The 25854-nt window shown below is 46.1% G+C and overlaps 2 protein-coding genes and 1 long non-coding RNA gene across 8 annotated transcripts in view; 1 reads left to right on the plus strand and 2 right to left on the minus strand.

The window, feature by feature from the left end:
* Positions 1-16872, minus strand: part of LOC308069302 — a 90576-nt gene extending 73704 nt beyond the window's left edge. For both annotated transcript variants that reach the window (XR_013930336.1, XR_013930337.1), the window contains exon 1: positions 1417-16872. This is a non-coding gene — a long non-coding RNA (uncharacterized lncRNA). The remainder of the gene's footprint in view (positions 1-1416) is intronic.
* Positions 16873-16990: 118 nt separating this feature from the next.
* On the plus strand, positions 16991-21879 carry PCBD1 (pterin-4 alpha-carbinolamine dehydratase 1). The gene is made up of 4 exons (XM_080401384.1): positions 16991-17119; positions 20092-20223; positions 20584-20664; positions 21204-21879. Exons 1-4 carry the CDS (start codon positions 17117-17119, stop codon positions 21300-21302), a joined length of 315 nt encoding a protein of 104 aa, XP_080257510.1. The 5' UTR covers positions 16991-17116; the 3' UTR covers positions 21303-21879.
* Positions 21880-22674: 795 nt separating this feature from the next.
* SGPL1 (sphingosine-1-phosphate lyase 1) overlaps positions 22675-25854 on the minus strand; it is a 36399-nt gene continuing 33219 nt past the window's right edge. For all 5 annotated transcript variants that reach the window (XM_080401330.1, XM_080401331.1, XM_080401332.1 and 2 more), the window contains one exon: positions 22675-25769. In XM_080401330.1, the coding sequence (XP_080257456.1) occupies positions 25629-25769 (141 nt within the window). In that variant the 3' untranslated portion in view covers positions 22675-25628. The remainder of the gene's footprint in view (positions 25770-25854) is intronic.

The raw sequence follows: 25854 nt of genomic DNA on the forward strand, positions 1-25854 counted from the left end.
AACACAGCATTCACATCCTGGGTTTAAAGCACTTGTCCAACACTACACGGTCCTCTCCCTAGCGATGCACCCATGCTTCAGGGGAACCAAAAAAGCATTGGTGAAGGCATCAAATGCATAAAAGCACTATACTTCTCCACCCACAGTAGCTCAAAGGGTAGGATGATGCAGAAACAGCTGCCCTGCTCACCACCACCTGTTTTCCATTTCACTGATGAGCTCCAGACCGCAAAGACTGAGGTCTTGCAAAGGCGACCCCTCTGTTTCCCCTGCCACGAGCCCTAGCAGCACCACAGCAGACTGGGCACACACATAGCCCCCTGAGCCAAATGCTTCCCACGCTTGCCTGGCTTGGGGCTGACTGCATCTGTGTGGTCAAGAAGTGGGTGTCTCAGCCCCTCTGCCCCCTCTCCCCTCTGTTTCAGAAGCATTAAGTAGAAAAAGGGACAAGGCTGAGATTATTATTCGAGGCTTTGAAACCGGGAGGGATGGGGGAGGCTAGAAAATGTCACAGGCTTCTTGCGGACGTGACACAGGCTGGCTTGTGGGCGAATTAACACAACCCGGAGAATTCGCTCAGGCTCATCAGGGTAATGAAATGTGATATCCACTGGAGAAAGCAGGGGCAGGGACACGCTCCACTTTGCTGCAGCATCGATGCCCTTTAGACAAAAGACTCCCCGGTGAAATGCAAAACAACTCTGGGATGGAGTGTATTCAAACAGGATCCAAGGACAGCAAACCCATAACCACATAAATAGATCCCTTCTGCTTGTATCTGTGCTGCATGGGGACATGCCAATGTGTATTTGGGGAGGGGATACTCAGAAAACACTACCATTTTTCTTTTTTCTTGCTGCCTGCTCTCTAACAGTCCTGCTGTTCAGTGTCCAGATGTAAAGGTCTCACCCCAAAAAGCCTTGCTGACTACGTCTACAGGTCATGTTCACCCTGGTTCCTTAAGACTGACCTACAGCAACTGCTCCACCATGCAAGGAGGCAAATTAACCTGGCAAACTTTTCCCATCCAGACTCTTTTCTGCAGATCAGCCCAAACCTGTCAGCACTCCTTTCCTGTGAAGACAGACAAATTCCAGCTCTTTTTAAACTCTCCTGTTCAAGACTGCTGGCTGTCAGGATGGTCTGTGTCATCTCAAGACCATGCAAGGAAATCTACCTTGTTAATGCATGGGGTGATCCATCTAGCGCTTGGCATGCCCCAACCAGGACTGCCAGTCCCACCTCTTCAGAAATGCTTTTTGGTGGTGCCCCAAGATTTCATCCCATTGCACATCCTCCTAATAGCTCCCAGCTCACATGACTCTCTCCAGGCTTGCAGATGAAGACTTGCATGTTAACCTATTATGGCCTTTCTGCAAATCAACTTTATTTCAGGGCCCTCTGCCTTGAATGTACCTCCCCATCATCTGTCATTACAGACATCAGACTAATTCTTGCATCAGTGGGGATCCTGGAGAGCTCTTTTCAGAGGAACTTCAAGGAGGTCCTAGAAAAGATTTTCCAAAATAATAACTATTCTTGTCCTAACATTGTGTGAGCATTGTATATACATTATTAAGCATACATACAGAGTAGGAAAATATCCATTAGCCCATGGATAACACTACCTGAGAGGTTCTCTATATGAGACTGGTATAAGTCTGAGTAAAAGGGAAACACCAGTCCTAGGGAGAGGAAAAAAAACAGACAACACAGCTTTAACTTTACTTTTCACACCTTCCCTCGCAGAGGAAATGCTGCATTAAGATGTTGGGTGAAGTATAACACATCCCACACTCCCCATCTCAGTTTGAAACATGCAGCTCTCCATTACAAAACCCAAAATTGCTGCTCTCGAGCAGGTTAAAATAAGACAATTCATTTGCTAAATACTTTCATTGGTATTGTTTGGACTTTAATTAATTTTAATGAGCACATATCCAAAGATGCCAACACTTAACCATCCAAGACTGGGCAGTCATGACAGTGACACTGGCTTTCTCTGACACGGCTGGCCTCAAAACCATCTCTTGGACCTTGATACCAGCAACATACAGATATTTGTTTCACCATACAGTTTGTTTTGGGTTTTTTAAGGACATTAAAAAGGCTGTTGGAAAAATGTTGACTTTGCAAACAAAGTTTCTACACAGAGCAATTTATCTGATACATGGCATCTTAATTTGGATATGTGTTTTAAGAATGCTTCTTCAGGCAGCAAGCAGCTAAGCTTTGGGAAGTTACATAAATCAGTACATTTACATTTGTATGCACTAACAAGAAATGAATGCCTCTTTCCCTTCCAGTTAGCATTTGTGTGTGTCACAAGTGCTGCTCCCTCTCCCCACCTTTGCCACTGTCTTCAGGATATGACCACAGAAATTGTCATACTAAATTACACTGATAACCAGTCTAATTTAATGCCCACTCTACGATAATACCCCACACCAGCTGCTAAAGAAGAACATTTAACACTCTTTATAATTGACAACGATGGAACAGCACCACCACGAGGGACATACTTCCTTTGCATTAGGGGACCCCCTCCTTTCCTTAAGCATTTTGTTATGTATATTTTTATCCTAGCTCACATACCTGTGAACGTTATACTTCAAAAAAATCTGCTATGGGTTTTTTTCGAGGGGACTCAGCAGTATCTTCTGGCAAGGAGTTTTGCAGATTAGCACATTAATTGGGTGTGCAGTGTATTGACTCCCGTATTGCCACTCAGTCGCAAGTGGATATCTCTTAAATCTCTCAGAAAGGGCTACACGAGGACACAGGGTAACTTGCTTGGGTCGTTTAGTGACTTGCACACCTTGATCACTTTTCTCTTCTCCTGCAAACAGAAACAGCAACTAATGCAACCTCAAAAAGGACAGCTTTAAAAAACGTGACACTTGCTGTAGCAGAGAAGCCTTCCCTTGTCTCTAATCACTGTTAGAGCCTATCTTCTAAAACCTTCTGTTTGTGCTGGATCGCCCTTCCTGCCTGCTGGAGGGCTCCAGGCAACACGCCAGCTCCCAAATACATCCACAAATGGCTTCAAGACCTCCTTTCACCATGTGGCAATAAAAGGGTGAGCCAGGCCAGACTCTGCCCAGCTGGAAGTCTTCCTCCTGCGGGAGACACCCACACCGAGCAAGCAGAGAGCCCCGTGGCTCAGATGAACAAAAGACATGGCTACTTGGACTGCAGTGCTCTCATGGCAAGGAGGGGATGGGGACGGGGTTGGGCTGCCTTGCAGAGTTCAGCTTTCTTCCTCGACAAGGAAATTTGCAGGGTAATTAAAATGAAATGTTGGTGTCTGTGTTGCACATTGAAATATTGATGGAGGGAGGTATAAAGCATTTTATGAATGCATGCTTCCATTTTGTGATTTACTGCCCCCAAACACCGTTTTCACAGAACCTACTCAGGAAGAAAGGGGGAGAGATGAAAGAGCAATAGTGGTTTTATCGCTGCAGAAAAAGGGAATGGAATTGGACAAAGTTAAATACAATGTATTGAAAGATAGTCTTTCACTCTGAACTTTAAATACAGCAGGAGCTCCCTCACACCTGGAAAGGCTCCAGTGAAGTCCATGGATGTTTTTTTTCCCTTTCCTCATGCCACACCAAACAATGCTGGGAAGGGGTGACACTGCTTTTAGTTGCAGTTTAAAAGAGGTCAAGCCCCTATTTATAAAGAGGTTTAGTGTACAGTACTCACAGCTGTGTGAGAAGACACAGAGGTAGGACCCTTCATCACCTGCATTTACCTGCCACTGTGTCTTTATTACTCAGCTCTGCCACGTAAGGTTCAGCCAGATGGAAGTCTGACTCCATCCTTATTTCAAAAACAAGGGCAGAGGAAATATTCAGGGGGTTAATTAACAACTTAATTACAGTACAGACTAAGCCTTTCCTGTAGCAAGTGCAGCAGTTAACTGCCTGAAGTTTATCTGCCACAAGAATGAGTGGCAAATTTGTCTCCAGGATGACTGAAATCCCAATTCTTAGCCAAAGATGAGACCTCAGCATCCATCAAACCTCAGGCAAGGGGAATGTAGAACAGGAGGGTACCAACACAGCAACCAGCTCCAAAGAGGGTGAAGAAAGTCTTGTCAGGATCCAGGAGGACAGTTTAAAATATATAGTTTCACTTGACTCAGTCACCACTCTTTTCCTTTTTGCTCTGCCAAATCAATTAAGGAACTGCAGTGAGTAGTCAGGAGTCATGAGAAAACTTTGTTAGCTCTGGTGAGGGTCAGATGGGCAGCCAACCCACAACACAGCCACCTGTGCTGTCCACCAAGAGCCCTTGCCAGCGATTCCCCAACCTCTCCTTTTATTCCCTCCTGTTTCTCTCCTCTGCCCCTTATAATCAGGGTGGAACCTGAGAAAGGAGTTGCTGGCCCCATATTTGAGCTGGGAAAGTGCTAGGCTGAGGTGAGGCTGTGTCTGCACCCCAGAGCAAAGTGAGCCCCGGTGAGCACAGAATGTCCCTTGTTTTGGCACTAACTTTCCTTTCCATCAACTCCACAAGCAGACGGGGCTCCAAATTTGCCAGTTGTTTCCCAGAGAGTGGTAGAAACACCAGCCCGCCACTCCCCAGCACTGCACTTGTTCCAGGGTTTGCATTGCTCACTACCAGTCTGCAACCAAAGGAACGGCGATGCACGTGAACATCCCATTTACAGGGTACCTGTGGGGCTGTCGAGGCAGCCTTGCAATGGCAGGGAAGGCTGGCAGGTCTCCACCAAAGCTCACAAAGCTGGGGAAAGCTTGCTCCTTTTCTCCTTCAGTGTCTGGCTTTTCTTCACCAACCCTATAGAAACCTACAGAAAGAGACTTGTTTGCTCCAAGCTAAGTCAGTCACAACCATGTTACACAGACATATTGCAACATTTTACTCTAGACAACTGAATGGCAGTGTTTTCAAAAGTACAGCAAAATAGTGCCCCCAAATTGCAAGCTGAGGACACACAAATTGAGCGTGTCTCTCCAAACTGACACACACCTGAAAAGGAAGATCTGTATTGCACTACACTTGAATCTTCAGTTGGCACACCTACCTAATTCCAGGCTCCTTGCCAGCAGTTCCAGTCACTGTCGGATCCAACAGGTGTCATGGACAGGCCCTCATGGAGCAGTTCAACACACCCAGGATCTGACTCATCCCTTGAGATCCATTCAAGCCACCTCTCTTGACCACGCAATGAGATTAGGTACCCAAGTGCTGCACCTCAGGGTCTGTGCTGGCTTGGGCTCAGCTCTCAGGGCTGGAATACACTCTTGCTACTTCACTTGTAGATGCCATATCTTGTTTCACTTCTTTTAATTACTACTTGCTCCAAAAACGAAGTTTGTTTCATTAGACTTCAGCTTTACATTTTCTACCTACATTTCTTCCAAGTTTAATTTCCTTTGATAAGCTCAAGAACTTGGCTTTCTCAGCCAACTTAAAAATACTAAATTTTGACTGTGTATCTTTGAATTCAAGCACTTACATGTACAGTTTTGAACCCCTAGTACAAAGCAGATGTCTCATAAGCATACTATAAGCTGAGGCAGATGAGGCAAAACACAGAAATAAATCCAATAAGGTTGAATATTCAAAGCTACCTGGCTGGAGGAGTCCTTACTAGCTACATATTCTGTGAAAATACATTTTATTTTAAGGTTTGAGTCTGTTTTAACATAGAGAGATAGGATTTAAACAACAGGGCAACTTCTTCACAAGATGAATTTTTATATTCCTTGTTCCCTTTAGAAGTAATTCACTCACTGCAATGCAACAAAACACTTTTGAAGCCCCTCGATTTACTACTTACTCAGCAGAAAATATCAGCAAGAGAGGTAGAAAATTAAATATATGCACACATTGAGAAAAACAGTAAGTGATAGATACCGCTCAATGAAATTTTATGTGACCAATAGCTGTTGGTGGATATGTGATTTAAAGGTTGCATTAAGTATCTGAAGCTTTAACTAATCACTGTATAAATAACTTACGATGGTGGCTTCAGGCAAATGACTGATAGAAAGCTTCTCAGCAGGCAGACACGTATCAATGGAGGTAGCTCCGAGTTAAGTTTTACAGGAAGAGGGGGAAAAAATTATCCCAGAAACACTACTGGAAAAACAAGACAGCAAAACACAAAAGCCCAAGCAGTGCCTATGCACAGCAGCCTGGGAGGAGCAAGCTGCAAAAATAACATTTGTTGTTCATCTCTGCACAATCCCTCCCTTGGCCACCCATGGGACATGATATCGATGCCACAAAAGGTCAGAGGAGCACACAGAAATTTCCTTGTGCTCAAAATGCATCGTTTTGGTAATCTGCTTCATGAGTTTTCCAGAAGTTTCTGGGAGCTCTTACTGTTAGCCTGATGAAACAACCTGAGCCCACTAAACACCCTCACATGATTTTTTTAAGCAACTCACCTCATAAGCACTGCAGCTAAACCTGGCCTTTATTCTCTTTTTCTCCCCAGCCAACAGAAAAGGATGTGCTTTAGGAGAAAGAGCAGTAGTTAACAGGTGCTAAGCCCACCACCCACACCAGTTCATGGATTGGAGGACCACATTGTATAATCCAAGAGTAGGGGACTAACTTCAACATCTCAGGAGGCTTGAGTCCTTTTAGTTCTTTAAAACATTTTATCTGACAAATGGAGGAATTGCAGGAAGGAAATTACACAACTTCCCAATGTGACCAAGTATGTGTCACATTACACCAGTGTGCAGGAAATAACCTTGCAGGTGACTGAGGACAGCAACGCCCTCTCATTCTGGAGAGCAAGGTTAAGCATGCAGCAGTGGCTTTTCATCACTTCCAGGAAAATACCAGATGTTCACTGAAGTCAGAAAATACTTCCAAGAAGTGTAACTCCTCCTTCCTGGTTTTGAGGTTGTGCATACAGGTTTGGTCGATTTAGGGTTGCCCGTCTGCAGATGCAGCTACACCACTGGCAAAGTTAATTTTTAGTATAGAGGAAGGTAATTCAGACATTGATAAGTATTGATCTTCACTTTCTTTCCTCTGTGACCTGAGAGATCGTCTCAGATTACTTACAAAATGCAGATAATCATACGTTATTTATCTACCTTTAAAGATGATCCTGCCCATATTTTTCCTAAGGGCAGCCACTTGGGATAAGAAGCAGAGTGGCTGAAGTTATTGTCCATCTTCTCCATTAACCAGCACACAACAAGGGGTGGGAAGAGGAAGAAAAAAAAAATATCACCAAGGTCAGTTTGCACTGGGGTGAGAAAGCGACTAGACAGGAAACCGCCCTTTTACTGTCACTTTTGGCTCCTGTTCCTGGTGTTGAAATCCAAGAGTTAATGAAGATAGATAGACTCACCCATGCTGTTGGGGTCTGGATACTAATGAAAATTATTTAATGGTCAAGAGCTGTCACAGGGTGCACTGATTAATTAGCAGAGTTAGGAGGGGAGTGACTCTACCAGCACGTCGGCTACTAATAATAGAGCCCAAATCAGTCAGGGAGGGTATCCAAAAATTTGATGAGGCAACTGTAGGCTTGCAGCTCACCTTCACAGAAAGCAACAAAGGCAAAACCTCTTCTACAGGGCTTTTTTGCATCTCCCAAGTCTGGCTAGGAAGGACTATGTCCAGGATGAGTTGCTACAGGGACAGATGTTCTCAGGGAGGAACTGTGCCTTGGGGGTGGACGTGGCCCCTCTCTGCCAACCCAAGAGCATGTGTGTGCATCAGCGATGGGCAAGGTCAGCAGATGGGCGCTCTGTTTCTCAAAGGATCTGTTTTTCCCTTTCTGCAAGAGGTTCTGGCAACCCTTTCAGACCTGCCCAAGAGACCTCAGCACAGCCTCCCTATACAACAATTTTCTGCTTTCCATCTTCTGAGGACACAAACTTTTGCTGAGAATTTGGTCTTTTAACACCCCAAGGTCTTAATTTCTCCTTGCTTCAGTTTCCTACCTGTACAAATAAAATCTCCCCCTTATCCATCTCAAGCATAACCTACTCGGAACACAAAATCTGTCTCCCTGTGTATCTAAAGGGTCTGGGGGAAAAAAAAAAGAAAAAAAGAAGAAAAAAAAAGAAGCTTGTTCTGGGGCTTTTTCTATGCTACTGGAAAACAAACCAAAAAAAGAATTAACAAAAGTGACCCCTGGGAGCTGAGAGCTGCACTTAAGATAAGCTTCCCAGGTGTCTGGAAGAGTGCAGGGAATGATGATGAAATAGCTATATCATATATACACACATTTCTTAGAGCACATACTGACACAGCTGGGAGACACTGACAGCTCTGCAGAGTAAGACTAATTTCCAAGCACTGAAAATCATCTTGGTGGAAGGCTTAGGAGTAAAAATTATCCAGCCAATCTGACAGAGTGGTCATAATTTCAGCATCTAACATCTCAGCAATGGCTGAGCCATAAATTATCATTCTGCATCAGCAGAAAGAAGAGGTCTTAACGCTTTTTGTTGACATGGCAGACTTGATCACTGGCTATAGTGATTTGGAAAATAAGACAGGTGCTTTTTACACCATGCTTACTGCCAATGAAGATACAGGTACAGGGCAAAGAGAGAAAAGATCCTGGCCTGTTCTCCAGTTTGCTGAAGTTTCCTCCAAGCTCTAAAATACCCTTTCTGGGCCTCTGTAAAGAAAAAATGCAATTCCATGCTCTGAAGTAGACCTAAACCTTCCAGCACTGTAAATGAAAGCAAGTGAAATTAAAAACCAGTATACTATTTCTTTCTCTTAATCTAAACAAGGAGCACATCTCAGGTTGCCTCTCAAATTTCATCAGAAGATGGTACCACAAAGGCAGTAAAAAAACGTTTACCCAACTCATCCCTGCTAGTTGGTTACTTTTGTCAACAAACCACACGCAAAATGTAACCCACAACCACAGCAACTACGGCATGATTCTTCTGGTTCATAGCCCGTAACACAAGTATTTCACAGCATTACTTAATGAAAGCTATGTGCCACTAAGCAAAACGGCAGCATTAAACTGCAGTTCACGTGCAAGCTCCAGAAGGAACAATTTCGTTCCCAAATTTTACTGGATGGGCTCTCGCTCCTTCCCCCACAACAGCCATGTGTGTGCACTGGAGAACTGTAGTGACACCAGGAGGGTACCCAAAAACGCAAGTGCTTTTAACATCACAGTCCTCCCTCCCTCCTTCCTTATGCTGAATTCAATAGCAAAAGCAAAACTGGATTCCCAAGCATCTATTGGGGCAAGGTATATTCAAATCCTTCATGGAGTATCCCTACTGATTTAAGACATCTGTCAGTCATGTAAGCCACTAGTTACCTGCTTAACAAGGCAGATCAGCTGCAGTCACCAGGCTTGAGTGAATCAGCTTCACCTGCTCAATTGTGCATCAGAAGAGACAGCCGAGTTATTGCACAGACATGGCCATGCATGCCTCGAGGCCAGCCTCAAATCTGCAGCACCACTACAGTATCTGTATTTATTTACATGCTGGGCATTCATTGTAAACTGCTGATCAATAGCTGTCTCCTGGAGAGAAACCCTCTCTTCGCTGAATGACGCTGCTGCGAGCACACAGAGGTTCTTTTTTGATCCTGCTGACTTAAGTCTTTGGTGCTACAGTAGGCAATGTCACATCTCCCAGTTGCACTGGAACTGTTGGTCCTTTCTACTGACACAACTTGCTTGATCCAGGAATAGGAATTTGAGGAGAAAAATTCCTGTTTTCTTCTTCTTCTTCTGCCCTTGGCCACTGGGTCTGTTCCTGTCCCTGCTCCACTTCAACCAGCTGTTCCTTCTTCATTTACTTTGCAGGCCGTTTGTCCAAAGCCACAGCCACCTCACTGGTTGAGGAAGGGAAAGCACCAGTAGATGAGCTCTCCCTGAGCCTCACGGTATGTCAGAGGCAGATTCCGCAATATACCCTTGCACTGGAAACCCTCCCACCCCACAGAACAAACACTGTCTCCCCATCATGGGGCATACTCCTGTTCCTCAGCTTCCCTTTGTGTAGCCAGCGTGAGGACCAAGCTCTCACAAAGACCCTCTGGAGGGCTCCTTGTTGAAAACAGTCCTACGAGACGTCCCCCTTTCAGAAAAAGCCAGGTCTCTCCCAGCAAAATCCTCCTTCCTAGCACTACAATGCTGTCACCACCACCTTGACTTTTCATTGTGCCTCGCAGGCAGTAACAGCACCAGTGAAACCTGTCTTGCCACAGGATATTAGCTCTGAGATAACAACACAGGGAAGCTGGTGCTACCAAGCAATGTTCTCCTGAAGTTCATAGCACCAGTGATCTTCCCTTTCAGGTCAGAAATGGCCACCCCCTTTTCTCCTTCCCCCCACCAGCTTTCACACTTAGCCTTTGCAAGGTCAGAAACCCAGCCTACACCAGGTAGTAATTCCCAAGAGCGGTTCAGGGTACTACTCAGACAACCTTCAACATGTAAGCAGAGGTCCAAGAGCTGAGGCAAACCATTACAAGTAATAGGGCCCTCCTTTTGAGCCCCAGCCCCCTCCAAGATACAGCTGTCGCAGGAGGGAGTACAGGCGGCTGGAATTAAACACAGCTCCATTTTGCTGTAGCACATCAGCAAACTTACCAGCCCAGGCTGTGAATCAATGACAGTTTGTAGTATTTCATCTCTCCCCTCCTTGCCATGCCTGCCACGGGGAACTCTTTATCCTCAGACTTTGAAGCGAGCTGCTATGTTATTTAATTTGCTACCCCCAACGGGTGAGGCACAGTGGCATTTTGGTTTCTTAAGATTGCTGCGTACACAATTTTCCCATTAATTTTTATCCTGCTTCGAACAAACAGTGCAGACAGCATGGTCCAGTGGTCGTTCCAACTAATAGCAAGAACAAGCAAAGCAGATGAATTCAGTTTTTAAGAAGCACTACAAACTCATTAGGCTAGGGAGGAATAGAGGTGGTAATATAATAAGAGAGTAATCTCATCAAAAGAGTATGTTTAATGCTAACAAGGAAAAAAAATCAGCACTGCATATGACATGAATTTCATATATGAGCTTCTGCTATCAGATTCTGCACACAGTAAAAAATGCAAAACTTGCCAGTGTACCTCCAGCAGCTTCCCTTATGCCACAGCCCATGCCTGGATATTACCCCTGCGCTTCCAACAGTGTAATACGCTTCACCCACCTCACCTACAGCCCTTCTGGGAAGGCTGGAGACGAAGCTGAGCATCCACTGAGTGCCCAAACAGACTCCTACAGACAATCTGCGAAAGACAAGCACACCCAGCAGCCAGCAGGGGATCATTTATCACAAAAAATAAAGTAAATCACTCCCTCTGCTCTCTCAGCTCTGACCTGAGAAAAAAAAAGAATTAATAATACTATGAAACACTTCCCAAAGGCAGATCTAGGAAATAAAATTCACAACTCTACTGTCAGGCAAAGCTCCTGGAGGTGCCCACTGTCCCCTCTAGCAGCCTTACCAATGTGCTATGGCCCATAAGCTACCTGTCTCTGTCTCCAAGGAAATCACTGCTTTAGCACGTTTTTTTGTCCACTCACCTACCATCATCTCCTGTACATTACAGTCACTCTTCCCTTCTAACGCAAGGACATGTGTTAAATACCTCGCTAATCTCTGAGCAACTGTTTTCAACTCATTTGGCTTTGACGCTTACTATTTCTAGTTCTGATCAGAAGGGCCTGTATGCCCAAAAGCTTCTCTACCTTCTATAATCCTACCTTCTAATCCTGCCCAGTAAAAGGTCTGTACACACAGACCTTGCTTTTATATCCATACCCCAGGGCCCCTCTCCTGTCCCTACCTCAGGGCAGCTTACTGCAAGACCTGCAATTGGGAAGCTGGAAATAAAACCAAACAACTTCCAAGACTTGAGAACAGAAATGGTAAGCAAAGACCTCTAGCAATCTGACTGGAAAGACACTCTCAATGCTTATGTATCTACAGACAAGCGTGTCCCAGGAGTAGCACCAATGCTTTGGTGCATACCGAAGAATCTGGAGGTGCTTCTCATCAGAAATAACTTGGTCATGAAGGTCCAGCTGAAGAGCTGCTTTGCTGAGTGCAGCCACTCTTTAGCAGAGCTGATCATGTCAGCAATCATTCCTGGGTTTTGGGATCTGATGAGTCTTTGAGAGCCCCAACCCTGTGCCCTCCTGCCAGCGGCTTCGGTTTCAGGAGCTCCCTGGTTTCTCAGCATTTTCCTGACCCCTAGTGACAAGATGTGGCTGTACAGCAGCACTCAACATGCAGTGCCCAACTCTCCCTGCATAAGCAAGGAGCAAAACTCACTCTTTAAGATGGGAGAAAGGTTTCCAGATCTGTCAAGATACTCACCCTTCACAACCCCTGCAAATTTGCCAGAAAATCCAACCTATTTAGCAAAGAAACTCAATTTTGGAGTGAAAGTCAGGAAACAAGATGAATACAAGTTTCCCTTGCACCGGACTCCGGCTGTGCCAGGGAAGCCAAGTCACAGGATTCATCCATCAGCAGACTGGACAAAACAAGGGGTGGAGAGAACGCAGTTTTGATCCATTACCTTCCCCCAGGGCAAATGCATCCTGTTGCAGGGAGCTAAGTGGCCTTGGCAGGGCCTCAAACTTCATGGTCTCACCACCATCGATGACAGACCATGGAGCAAACTCCAGGGGACCTGGGGGAGAAGACTTGTGACACAGGACTACATTAGCTGCCAAGGCCCCCGGCCCTTGTTTTTGTCATGCCATTTGGTTTTAAGGACAGAGTCAAAACAGGATTAATCTGGCCCAACTCTTGAGTTTTCAAATCTAATATGTGCCAGGCTTCTCCGTGCATCAGCTAGCAATGGGTAGTCTCTTGCAGGGCCAGTTTGACACAGGAGAAGGCATCTGTGGAAATGTGCACTCAGGTACTTTGGACTCAGGTTTGCATCATCCTCTTCCTCCAGGAAACATCACTTCAATGCAACATTTCTTCACTCCCAGATGTTATGGTATTCCACTGCCTCGCACACAGTTGTCTCCCACTTCAGTATTCACATTTTCTACACATTAGAAGCGGTTATGCCACTTCTATTGCCATTTTTTTCAGTCTAGCCTTCTTCCAGGGGCATCTGCACTCTGCCTGACTTCAAGACCCTTTACCTAAAGCATCCTGTGACCAAACCAGAGAAGCCCCAATCTGTACCAGCCTCTGATTTATTTTGTTTATTGTGCTGAGGCCAATTCCCGACCCTCACTGACTTTGATAAAATGCTACAAGAGGAAGTATCACACAGGAATAATTAACAGTTCATCTCTATTTATTGGGCCCTGTTGCCAACTTAAACTTGTCACAACTTCCATAAATCCCCTCCAGTGCTAAACAAACTCCTTAATTAAATCTATTGTGCTTCAGATACCAGCAGAGTAGTCAATGATGAAAGCGTTTCGCCCACCCTGCCTTAAAACACCCTTTAGGGGCTGAGGTTCACCAGAGGATTGTGACTCTGTCCCAAGCTGCTTGTTCAAATGCTGTTAGCATGGATGCAAACTCTGAAGATGTATCCCCAGTAAATTCCTGAGGCACTGCAGCTGATTAATTGTTTCCTTGCCGACTAAGCAGTTGTTCCAGTCTCATTGCAGGAGCAACCTTAAATCCATAATACGTGGGCAATTCAGTACCCACCAGGCAAAAATCTGTTCTCCATCTCGTGGGTCACTAACAGTCCTCCTGCCCTGGGTCTCCCCCTTCAGGGAAAAGAGGTGACATACAGCAAGCCCTTTCCCCTCCCAAATGGCAAAAAGAAGGAATGGCTGATGGTGCCAGACCTGAAGAAGAGCCAAGTGCATCAGTTAAAGGTAAAGCAAACTAACAGCACACCCAGGATTTTCTAAAGGCCTTCTCTAAGGAACAGGGACATCCCAACACAGGATCTAGTTCAATACACTGTCTCCAGCTGCAGCCAGAAGTGGACCTGGGAAATGTAAGAACAGAGCAAGCACAAATGAAGTGTCTCCCATTTTCTGCCTCCACCTACTTTCAGCCCAGGAGATCTTCACGTGATGTGTATTTTCTATTTAGAAACACCCACTGTGTCCCTCCTGGGTGTGACAGACAAAAGCACTGGAGGACACACACCTACCTCTCAAAGTACAACATAAAACAAACAGCCCTATAACTACACCTTGCTTGAGATAAAGACTCCTTCTGCCAGTGTCAGAGCAAACATCCCACTGCTGAGTCAGCAGCTCTGCTAACAGCCCATCCAACACAAACTTGCATTGCAGCAAACAAGATGGCAGAAGCCACCACTTTCTTTGCTGGTTAATCCCATTTGCCTCATCAGAGGGCCCCAGATGTAAAATCAGAGTAAATTTACCGTGACTTGAACCATGCTAATACTAACTGCACGAGTCCCAAGGGACGCCTGGAAAAGCACACCTGCAGGAAGATGACAGAGTACATTTTTAATACTGTTAAGTGAGGAGTTAGCACAGACTAAGGGGAAGGAAAAAGGAGGAAAAGAAATAAATCAAACCACACAGAAGGGGAAAAAAAAAACAAAACAGAAAAAAAAAATCCCAAACAATACTCGTTGCTGCATTGGAAAGTCCTAGGCTCCTGTGGGTAGCTTCCCCCCCCCCCCGTAAGCAGGAAGGATCATGCTTCCACATCTCTAGCATGATTGCAAGCAGTCACACGCTGCAGCCAGCACTCCCACAGAAGGAAGCTAGTGTACCCTGCTCCCTTCAAAGGGACCACCAAAATGTTTTGAGGAGCATGAAATGAGAAACTGAGAATTCAAAAAGCAAATCTTGAGATGGGAGGCAGTACACAGCTCTCAGCCAAAGCAACCTTCAGGGTCAGCAACATTTTGTTAAAAACTTAATGACAAAATAAAAATTGATGAGTGATATGAGAACTCCCTCCAAATACGCAGAAGCCCCTGTGAGTATGTAACAGCAATGTACGCATGTGGGTTTAGCGGACACTGACCTTGCCAAAAGAATCACAGCTCTAAACAAGACAAAAAGGGACAAAAAAAAAAGAGCAAAAATCTGTTCCCAGTAAGCAGGCACGCCCCTTGCACACGGCTGCAAACTGCTCTGAGCAAACACCTTGCCCAACATCATTCAATTAATCATTAAAAGCAAATTTAAAGGGTCCCATCTCAAAAAAGAAATTAAAGGTGTGCAGAGGGGGACTTTCATGCACTTAAAGGTTCAGGAGTCAAAGTCAGCCAAAGGACCCCCCAGCCATAGACCAAGGAAAATCACAACTGCCCTGTTGAACTTTTCAGCAAAAACACATCCCTCTGTAAGAGCTCTCTCACACGTAGCATTGGCAGTTAAGGCTTGATTTATACCCTAGGAGAGAAAATGCCATTACAAAGGAGCTGGGTAATCAGTAGACACAGTATAATTAATCAGCTTTCTCCTGATGTTCTCCAGCCACAGAAATTCTCACCTCTGATGAGCTGAGGTGTCTGTCAGTTGCTCTGTACTGGCAGCACATGTATTGGCAAGATAAATAGGACCAGCTCCCAGCTGCCCTGGAAAATCCAACAGAGGAAAAGTAAGGTACCTTGAGAGGTGGGGTATTTGCTTCCTTCCCCTATCTCCAAATCAAAAGGGAGGCCAACAGAGGCACTGTCACCCAGCCAGCACGCATTTGAGGCTTTGACAGAGGCGCTGTCACCCAGCCAACATGCATTTGAGGCTTTGACAGGTCACCATGAAAACCACTACTGCACTTTCTTGACAAAACTGCAGTTGGTTGAGATCCTCTGAACATAGCTGTTATCTGCAGCACCCATTATCTCCACCTGCAACTTCAAGACAATATTGCTTCCTTTACCTCCTTCTTACGCCACTGTTTAAAGGGGCACTTCTGCTAGGCTGTGCTGATGAAACTGCCAGTCCTGCAATTCAAATGTATGCCAAGAAAATATCTGCTGGCCTTTCCCATCCTCAGAAACAACCCCACCTCCTGATTTCATTGCTGGAAACCGCACAGTGCACCTTCTCTTCTCATCCATATCAAAGCTTCCAACTTCATACGTGCACGCAATTATTTTCTTCTCAGGTGATGCATTGCTCTCTAAGTCTTTTCTCCCCAGACAGACACTCAGGTTCTCCCAGGACCCAAAAGATGTTCATTTTTCCTTTTCACTACCATGGCAAGCAAATCTACAGAGGACAAGAAAGGAAAGGAAGAATTTGCTTTCCTCTAATTTGCCTGCTGGAGAAACAAATCATCTCTGTGGCACTCACGAACCCTAACAGTAGGAAATAAAATGCACGCAAGAGTATATACAAGAGATGTATGTCACACTGTATTAGTTGCTTCAAGGGTAAAGAAAGCCATGAGGGTATAGCAGGGTGCTGAATTTCTGTTGACCCTGTACATCATCAGCACAGTACAAAATTGTTGTCAGCACTGGAAAATTGCCCATCACATGAGTGGGTTTAGAAGACAATGAGCTACAGGACACAGGCACAAATCCGGCAGAACTGGAGAGCAAAACCACACTAGGGAGCAGCATGTGGCATCTGTGCAGACACAGTTCCCTCAGCCACAGGAGAAAACACCTTAAAAACGCTTCAAGTGTTGTGCTGCACACACTCCCCTCATTACCCTGGGCCCTGATCCACGTGCTGAGATATAAACAGGCTGTCCCCAGACAATGCAGCCTTCAGCTTGTGATTATCACCCCACAGAGCTCAAAGGGCTGGAAGGCACACATAAATACTCAGCCAGGACAACTGTCACATTCATCACGTGCTGTCAGCAGCATCCAGCTGTAATGGCTTTAACTGCCCCTCTCCATTTCATTCTGCATTTTCCTTGTGCAACAGGTTAAAAAAGTGACCCTACAGAAGAAGGGTGGGTGGTTCAGGGGTGGACACATCACCACTTCGGTGCGCAAGGGTTCAAAGAGACCCCGGGTTAGCCTCCCTCAATTCCCATGGCCCCATAGGGCCCCGCGGGTGGCTGACCACTGCCGGCCTGCGCTGGGAAAGGCGCAGGAACGGGGACAGCAGCTCGCCGGGGGTGGACCCGGCCCCCTTGCCACGCCTCCCCGGACAAGCCGCGGCTCCACGGGGCAGCGGTACAGCGCGCAGCACCCAGCCTGGGCCGGGGACGGAGGCTGCGGAGACCCGCGGGCAATGGTAAGTTGCTGCTGGGAAATGTGGCTGTGCTTTTGCGGGTGACGGCAAAGGACTGGGCAGGAAGGTTTCAGCGGCGGCTCTGGCCTCCGAGAAGCAGCAGGGAGAAAGGGAGAAAGGAGCAGAGCTCTGCGCTGTGGTTAATAAGTAACACAGGGAGCTCAGCTGCTGCTGAATTACCAGAGCCGCAGCTCACCAGGCTCTGTCCTTCTTCGAGGGGGAGGGAAAGGGTCCATCGGCAAGGCTGCACTGCCAGCGTGACCCCCGCTCAAATTCTGCAGGGCAAGTGTGACCCACACACACAATCTGTCTACACGGCCCGTGCAACCCACCCTGGCTGGCTGGAAATCAGCTTTTTCACAGCAACAGAGGGGACAGAAACGAAAGACTACCGGCCTTGTGGCATACCTCATTTCAGCTCTGCCTGCAGGTCCTGTTTACACCAGGGCTGTCCCCTTTACCTTCTCCTAGGTGACATGTCACCTTTAAAAGGGAATATGCTAGTCTGAACAGGAAGGGTTGTTTCACCTCCAGAAAGCCCAAAGCTTTCCCTATTGCCCATGCCGGTTCCTTTCCCTCAGTTGCACAATGCATCTACTTGGTTTCCTGCTGGAAAAAAAGGAAAAAAAAATCCCGATGCCTTGGTAATTGAGAGTCAGCAAAAGAAAACAAAATAATTAAATTTCCCTAATGAGAAGAGTGTGTTTTAAAGGAGTAAGTGCACATAAACACATTAACGTGCTTTACCAACAAAAACAGCAGGCTGGCCAATGGGCTGGGTGGGAGAGGGTGGAGGGGATGGATGGTTAAGAGCAGCGGGTTTGCCATCACAAGAGACAGCCAGAGGAGCTGGCTTTGTGTGGTCCAAACCTCAGCCTGGCCATGCCTCCCACTGGTGCTGGCTCTCTGAGAGGAGCTGGGCCTGGAAAAAGCCCCGGGGCCCATCCTCCCGTGTAGTCGCAACACAGAAAAGGGTTCAGAGAACAATGAAGCTGCATCCCTCCCAAGCAGCCCGATTTCTTGCTCTGCCTGGGGGAGGCTGGCTTGGAACCCAGCCCCCTGCGTCCATACCACTCTGTTCCAGGAAAGCAACAGCACCGGCTTTATGCAGCCTTTCGTATCTTCAGCACCAATACACAAGCAGAAAGTTGCAGCCACTGGTCCCAAAACCTGGCAGAGCCCCTACTCCCCCCCACGGGTGCCCCCCTGCCAGCGGCCCCGAGCAAAGCCAGCCTCCTTCCCCATGTTATACAGTTGCTAGGCTACCCACGCCCGGCTTATCACACCATCAGCACGGAAGGGCAATGGCTGAGGGTTTATTGCACTAAGCTCTGTTTACTCACTACCTTCTCTCCAAACCCAGAGCTCGGGAAGTGCCAGGGTTGACATTAGTGGGAGGGGTGGCAGAGCCGGGGCTGGCAGGGGACCATCTAAAACGCCACACAAACAGAAGGGCAGCAAGGGTAGTTTGCATGCTAGCGGCGAGGCTGGAGCATGCACATGCACGGGCAAGGCAGGCTTTCCCTAAACATCACACACGAGGGAGAGCATAAAGCTGCGATGCCAGGGGGATGGGAACCATCCTGCCCCCAGCCACCCCCGAGTAAGGTTCAGCATGCACCTTGGCACTCTCCATTTCATGAAGTGCTCTGCAGCTGACAGCTTTCTCTAAGCATAAGCCCAGTGGCTTAGCACAACCAGTAACGTGGGAATAGTACATCATCTTCCCAGCCTTCCTCAAAACATGCAAAACCAAAGAACCATCCACAAAAACATCAGGTTCATGGCTGCCTCTGGTTTTGTAGAGCCTGTGAGTAGGTAAACTATGGGAAAGGATGATTTGCCTCAGCTGCTCAGTTGTTTTAAGATGCTGCTTCTGAGCACTGATGCCCAAACAAAACACCTCAAAGGGCTGCTGACCAAACACCCACTAGAAACAGTGTGCTGTATTTGCTGGGACTCTTCTCTGACTTGCCACACTTTGCTCTACAGCACGTAAAGGAAAACAAATTGCAAAAAGATATTGGTCTTTGTCACTGAAAAAAATAATCCTCACCAACTCAAAAGATCAGATCACCCACTAGGAAAGAATTTTAGTTGCCAGACATAACCTTTCAGATAGAGAATACCCCTCTGCATTCACCCCTGGCTTCCCCACTGGGCCAGAAGATACGATGGCTCAGGTAGCCCCCATCTCCACGAACTCCATTTTAGTTTCATCTTTGCCTGTATTCACTTCTCAAAGACAAGAACTGCTGCTTCCCCCTACCCCCCCCCCCCAACCTTAAAAAACAAATAGCAGATCTGCCCAAGAGCAGAAGACAATGCTAAATCATAGTCCTTCCCTCTGCCCTTTGTTACTCACAAACAGCCTCTTAAACTACATCTTAACGGAAGAGACTGAAAAGGAAAAGGAGCTGAACTCCTATTTAGTGTGACTCATCTCTGATTCACACTTCTCTTCTAAGCAGGTTTCCAGTGCAGATGACCTGCAGATAAAGCCCTCCTGCTTCAGGAAGGTACTTTGTGAACCTCAAAAGCAAGCAATTCTCAGTTCTAGAAGCCATCCAGAGTTTCAGTGGGTTTTTTCCAAAAGCTATATGCGGTGTATTTGGGAGCTTAACCTCACACAGCCATCCTTTCCTTTGTACCTCAGGTTATAATGAATACATATACACACTGGTGAAGTAGTAGGTGTTGCAGGTCAGAGGGCACTGGACTTCACTTGAGCTAGGTACATACATGTAGGATGTACCCCGGGCAGGGAGCAGAAGACAGCACTGGTATCCCCTGCCATCAGTACCCCCCAGTTCAGGTTCACAGACACACTCTAACCCTCCCATCCAGTATGCAGCTGCCTCCATAAATCCCTAACTCCACAGCCCATGGGATGCCTCACTGTTTTGCACATCTGCTTCATCCTACCTCTTGCCACGCTGACCTGCTCCTCTTTCCTTCCCTTTCTGTGGTGTCAGGCTGGAAAAGCCCACAGGCTGAGCACAGAGGAGAGGGAGCAGCTGCTGCCAAACCTGAGAGCTGTGGGGTGGAACGAGGTGGAAGGCAGAGATGCCATCTTCAAAGAGTTTCACTTCAAGGACTTCAACCGGGTATGAGCATCAGTGATACGGAGTTTCACAAAGTAGGAGACCTGGTTTGCAGAGTAGGGAGACCCACCTGCAAGGCTCAGCCAAGGAAACTGCTACATGTTTCTCCTGAAATACAATGGCTGAGCAAGATAACCTGCTCAAGACACCAAAGTGCTCGACCCAGCAGACTATTTGTCTGGGAAAAACTCCCCCAAAAGGGGAAAACCCATAGAAAACCTCAATAAAGATACAGAACATCGCAGGCTTTGCATTTGGTTGGATTACCTAGAAATGTGGTGTAAAATTAATAGTAATGAGGTGAAAAACAACATACCACAGAGTAACTGGTTCAAAGCTAACTTTTCTTATTCTACTGGGCAGGCTTTTGGCTTCATGACCAGAGTGGCTCTACAGGCAGAAAAACTGGATCACCACCCTGAATGGTTCAATGTGTACAATAAGGTAAGAAACAGGGATGGTGGGGGCAAATGGAGCTCTTCAGGGAGCAGATCCCTTTTTTGGGGCATAAAACAGCAGCAGCAAGTCCTGTTCAGATCAGCAGGACCTCTTCCCTCAGAATCTATGTCTATGACAGACAGCCTACAGCTATCGGTTACAGATCCTTTCCTCCCCCTGTTCCTACCTGTCCAGCTGAGCAGTAGCTGCTTGTAGACCGCCACCAGGGTTACTTTTTTTAAATCAGTATCAGAAGTAGCAGCAAGGCAAAAAGCTTCTGAAGAAAGTGAGTTGAAAAGCAGGCACAGCTGGCAGCTGTGACCAAGGCAGGGGTGGCAGTGATAGCCTATGGCTAGGACAAGATGTAGGAAGGAGAAAATCAGGCAAAGTGCTAGACCACCTCTCCCACCCCAGAAAATTTTGCTAACAATTTTGGAGAAAGCAGTAGCACTACCTGCCTCATCAGATGCAAACTACAGCACTGGGGGGAACCATTCCTGCCCTTTCTGCCAGCAACACTTGGTCGGTCTGTCTGTCTGGTTTAGGTTCACATCACCTTGAGCACCCATGAGTGTGGAGGCTTATCGGAGCGAGATATCAACTTGGCCAGCTTCATTGAGCAGGTTGCAGCTTCGCTTTCCTGACCAGAGAGAGAGAAGCCAGAAATCAGCTGTGCTGCGGCCACAACCCATCTCACCTGGGCAGTTGTACGTAAAGCCTTCTCCCATTTCCATGCTAGTTCCTGGACCCAGACTGCTCAACACCCTGCTAAGCTCCCGGCCACAGCTCAGGTGGATGGAGGCACTTCTTGAGCACCATGCAAATATCCATCTCTGATCTTGCAACTTCCATTCTTAAACCCCTTCTTAGCTGTGTGCTACCAGCCCCCACACTGCCGAGCCTCTGGGGCTTTCAGCAGACCTGCCTTTATGAGGAGTCATGTTACACAATTGTGCCAGTAAATCTTTCCAGAGTCTCACCCCATTCAGGCACCGTGTTACTGCTTTGTATTTGCTGGAATATGCTTTCAACCTAAAACACAGTATGCAAACCCTTTAGTTTCTCTGTAACATACCAGAAACTGTGATGTGCAATTTGGTTATTACTATAACCTCCCTCTAGCAGTATTATAAGCAGGCATGTGATCTCACCCCTATTGTAACCGGCCTTGAGTAGGATACCAGTTGAAAATGTTTACAATAAATGTCTTGGTTAACCTGATGTCAGTTTGGAAGGAGGCCTCACTGTGAGAATTATGCCAACTGGTTTTCCCAAGGCAGTTACTGGCCTGACTGCTCTCAGGAAGGTGCTTCTGCCACAGAAAAAACTTCTTGATGAAGCAATGCGGAGAAATGGCATATGCCTTCGCCCCGCACCTCAAAGTGAACAGGGTCTAAAAGACAATGAGATTAACAAAGCCAGAGCAGATCAGATAAAAAGTGCTTGTGCTACAGTCAGAAGTGTAGCACAGCCAAGGCACAAACACAAGGAAGGCACAACCAAAAAGCATGAAAGCAACACAGCAACAGGCCAGGAGCTGCTTACAGTGGAATACTCCCAAAAGAGGTTGTAGGTGGATTTGGTGGTGTAAGATCTTCACTCCAGTATTGTGTAGCCAAATTGCCGTATTTTCTGTACAACAGAACAATTTGCTGTGAAACCAACAGTAGTCACTTTCAGCAGAACAGTCTGGGAGAAACACTACAAACACCCACTTTGGGGGATTTTTTCCTTTTTTTCTAACCCTTTAAAGTTCCATAAAGTATTAAGAGAAAATCCATAGCTCTTGAGTGACAGTTTTCAGCAGCCTTGAACATCACACACAAGATGTAGCCACAGACACCACCTTTCTCTTGACAGAATGAAAGAGCAGGCCTTGGGCAGAATTAATAAGATTCATAAACCATTCTCCCTGCCACAGACCAGGCTGTGCATGATCAAAGACCAGGAGCAATAGGTCCCCATTCATTCATATGATCACTGAAACAGAAAAATAAAGAGTTCGATGAGCCTAGGTAGCTAAATGCACCATTTTAATACAAACTGGGCCCATTTCCACCATCTCTTCAGCTATTTCAGCCTGCAGTTTTACAGTGGCAAATTGGAGCAATACAGAATGCTGCCATCAGATGAACTCCCATTTGTTCATTAATAAGTCAATGTGTATTTATTGGGCAAGATACTGTGTTGTATGCAACCCTTCCACTCCCCCACCCCCCAGGTCATCAGAAAAGTGCAGATGAAATCCATGGCATGAAGTCACACATCTCTTCTTGGTCCATCCCATTGGATATTGTTCAATCTAGTATCTATGTGCACACAAATCCCTTGGGAGTGCTTTGTACAAGCAACAAATTTAAGTGTCTCCCTTGGAAAACCTGACAGTCAGAAATCTCGCAGGAATTAATAGCTGCGAAGATCCCTCCAGGTCTAAAGTACCATCCAGTTTCAGAACACAATCCGGTCCATAAAATTCTTTTTTGTCTTTTAAATAATTATTCAACCTGTTAATCACACCCTTTTTCTAAGACCATTTGGCATGATAAAGGAGATGCAGATTACATGTTAGATGACAAGGATGAATAAAGACTACACACCAGTAAATTACAGTGGCCTGTTCCTGACCAGAAGATTACATTTACATTATAGAACATATACACATAAAACAATTAAACCCACAGATATTACTAGTAAGTGAAGCCCAGAACAGAATACACTGACTTACAAATAACATCTTCAAATACATCCAAAAATGTGAAATGGAGCACTGATCTGTTAGATCCATCTACTTCCTCGGAGGAGAATACAACCAGGGAAGAGAAGGGAGTTTCTCCTTCACCCTACCCCAATCCACCCCCTCTTTCTTTTAAAGCAGAAACAAAAAGAGTACCTCCCTTTTTTGCTTTGTTTTGTTTTTTTAAAATGTCGGTTCAAAAGAGAACCATCACAGTAACCAGACACTTAAGACTGTCTCCAAAGTACTGCAAACTCAGATCTGCAGTAATGGTCACATTGGCAAGACCTTAACAGAATAAATAGGTCCAACATGAATGCTGACTGCCAGAGCTGGTAACACCACCAAAAGACTATCAGGCAATTCAAATGCAATGTTTTCAAAAGGGCTCAGAGACACGCATGAAGTCATCAATTTAAGGGCAGATGGTGAAAATACTTTTGTCTCCTAGCACTGAGAATAAACCTGTTAAAAGGCAAGTATCCTTCCCACAACCACTGGGCCCAAGGCTGCACTGGTTTGTGCAGTGGCTGGTAAGTAACCTTCTCATTTGATGTGATTATTGTACAGGTGTGTGCTTCAGCTACATTAAGCCAGTGAGGATCAGCTTTGGGCTAACAAGCCCACTACAGCAGAGGGACATATGCCTGCCTTCAGACACATCCCACAAGACTGCACAAATGTGGCACAGTCTTCTCCCAAGTGTTGAACTCTCGCTGGGAAACTCTCAGTAGCATGCAAAAAACTGAGAGGAAACACATGGGAAAGCCCTGCAGGAGTAAATCCGCTGCTGTTTAATAACTCAAGAGATTCTAGCTTGTCCGTAAGGCCCACTGCCTCACAAGTTGCACTGGGAAAACTCTCTCACCATAAAACCAGTGGAGAAATAGGAAGGGTAAGCCATATGCCCGAGGCTTGAATACCTCCAACTTGCTGCATCCTATCATCTACCTCTTCAAGCTGTATCAGCATCTTTGTAATACTGTGAAGGGACTTGGCTCAATACAACTATTATTCTATCTTATAGGCAAGCATGCCTTCTCTGAGGCCAGACTGCCTTTGAGGTCTTTTTTTCAGTATAGTACCATAAGGAACTGACTGCAGCAAAGGTTGCAGTCAACAGCTGAACCCTCAAACCCTCCCTGGCATCCCACAAAAAAAGCCAGAGAAGCATCAAGGCACAATGGTGAATGCCCTTTTGAGAATGTGCCTTAAAAGAATCAGTGCAAAAAGCAGAGATTACTACTATTACAAAAGTCACCTTTTTATACTAAAAGATCATGGTAAGGAAAGGTCAGCTTTGGTGCCATCCATTTGCACGTGAAGTCCCTAGCCATGACCTAGCCAGGGCCTTACTGACTCAACTACAGCATTGTGAGATAGTGCAAAACTTTCAAGTTATGAACAGGGAAATCACCGTTTTGCACATCCTTCCAGAACTGTGCAAGGTACAGCAGCACTCTAGGTGGTAAATGCATGTTTTCTAGAAGAGGCAGGGAAGCAAAACACTTACTATGTACCTATGATTTTCAGTACCATCCACTTCCTCTCCCTACACCACCTGCTTGATTTCTATTTCTGCTGTTATTCAAACCAAGTGATTCCAGAAGAGGATTTTGCGTTGGGTTTTTTCTTCCCCTCAGCAGATATTGACTGCAGTCTCACTGAGATCTCCAGAGGGGATTTCAAAAAGAGTACGTGACCATCTTTCCTTTGCCAATTTATCAGCTCTGCATTACACAGATACAAGGCTCCCAGCACAGTCTGTTAAATGCAGCAGCTTGGAGGAATACTCAGAAGAAAACAAAATTTTCAATTTATTTTCTGCCTTCAACTTCTGGGAAGATTGAAGCTTTGAAACACAACATTAAGAACTCAAATCTAACACTTGGCTAGACACTGGCTGAATACCAGGTCTGAAGAGAAGAAACAGCAAGGAATGAAGTGATATGGAGAATACCTGAGGAATTTGGAATTGTGGAATGGACATTCAATTCACCATCAATAGTCATGATGAACATAGCCAGGGGGAAGGAGGAAAAGCCCTAGAACTAAAGTTGGCCATGAAAATAATGTGGATTTCAGAACAGACTAAGACAGGGAAGGATGTTTTCAAGATCAAGCCACCATTAGACCTGCAACTGAAGGAACAAAGGCTTACTGCAATCTCTTCCCCTAGGAAACCTTTAGAACCACCCCAGTGCTAGCTGTCAAGGCACCAATTGTTGCAGTACAGTCAGTGATGGCCAGGAGAGCCGTTCATGTGCTTTTCGCTGCAAGAAACATCCGTGCTGTAGAGGCCGTCCAAGTACGCCTGAGAAATCTCCGCTACCAAGCTCCTGTCTGGGACGGACTGGGCCATTCCATAGATGGCTCCCTAAGCAGAGAAGAGGCGGTCATTACATAGGATCATTAATGCCATCACAGAAACACGCTCAACTCAAACATACCCTCACTATATG

Source organism: Falco punctatus, assembly GCF_963210335.1.
Source record: "Falco punctatus genome assembly, chromosome: 9".
In the NCBI taxonomy this organism is placed as follows: Eukaryota; Metazoa; Chordata; class Aves; order Falconiformes; family Falconidae; genus Falco; species Falco punctatus.

What these genes read in the sequence shown, in the direction of transcription:
- PCBD1 (XM_080401384.1), top strand. An exon ending in ACTTCAAGGACTTCAACCGG is followed by an intron (nt 20,224 to 20,583) that starts GTATGAGCATCA and finishes TCTACTGGGCAG; the next exon opens with GCTTTTGGCTTCATGACCAG. An exon ending in GGTTCAATGTGTACAATAAG is followed by an intron (nt 20,665 to 21,203) that starts GTAAGAAACAGG and finishes TGTCTGGTTTAG; the next exon opens with GTTCACATCACCTTGAGCAC.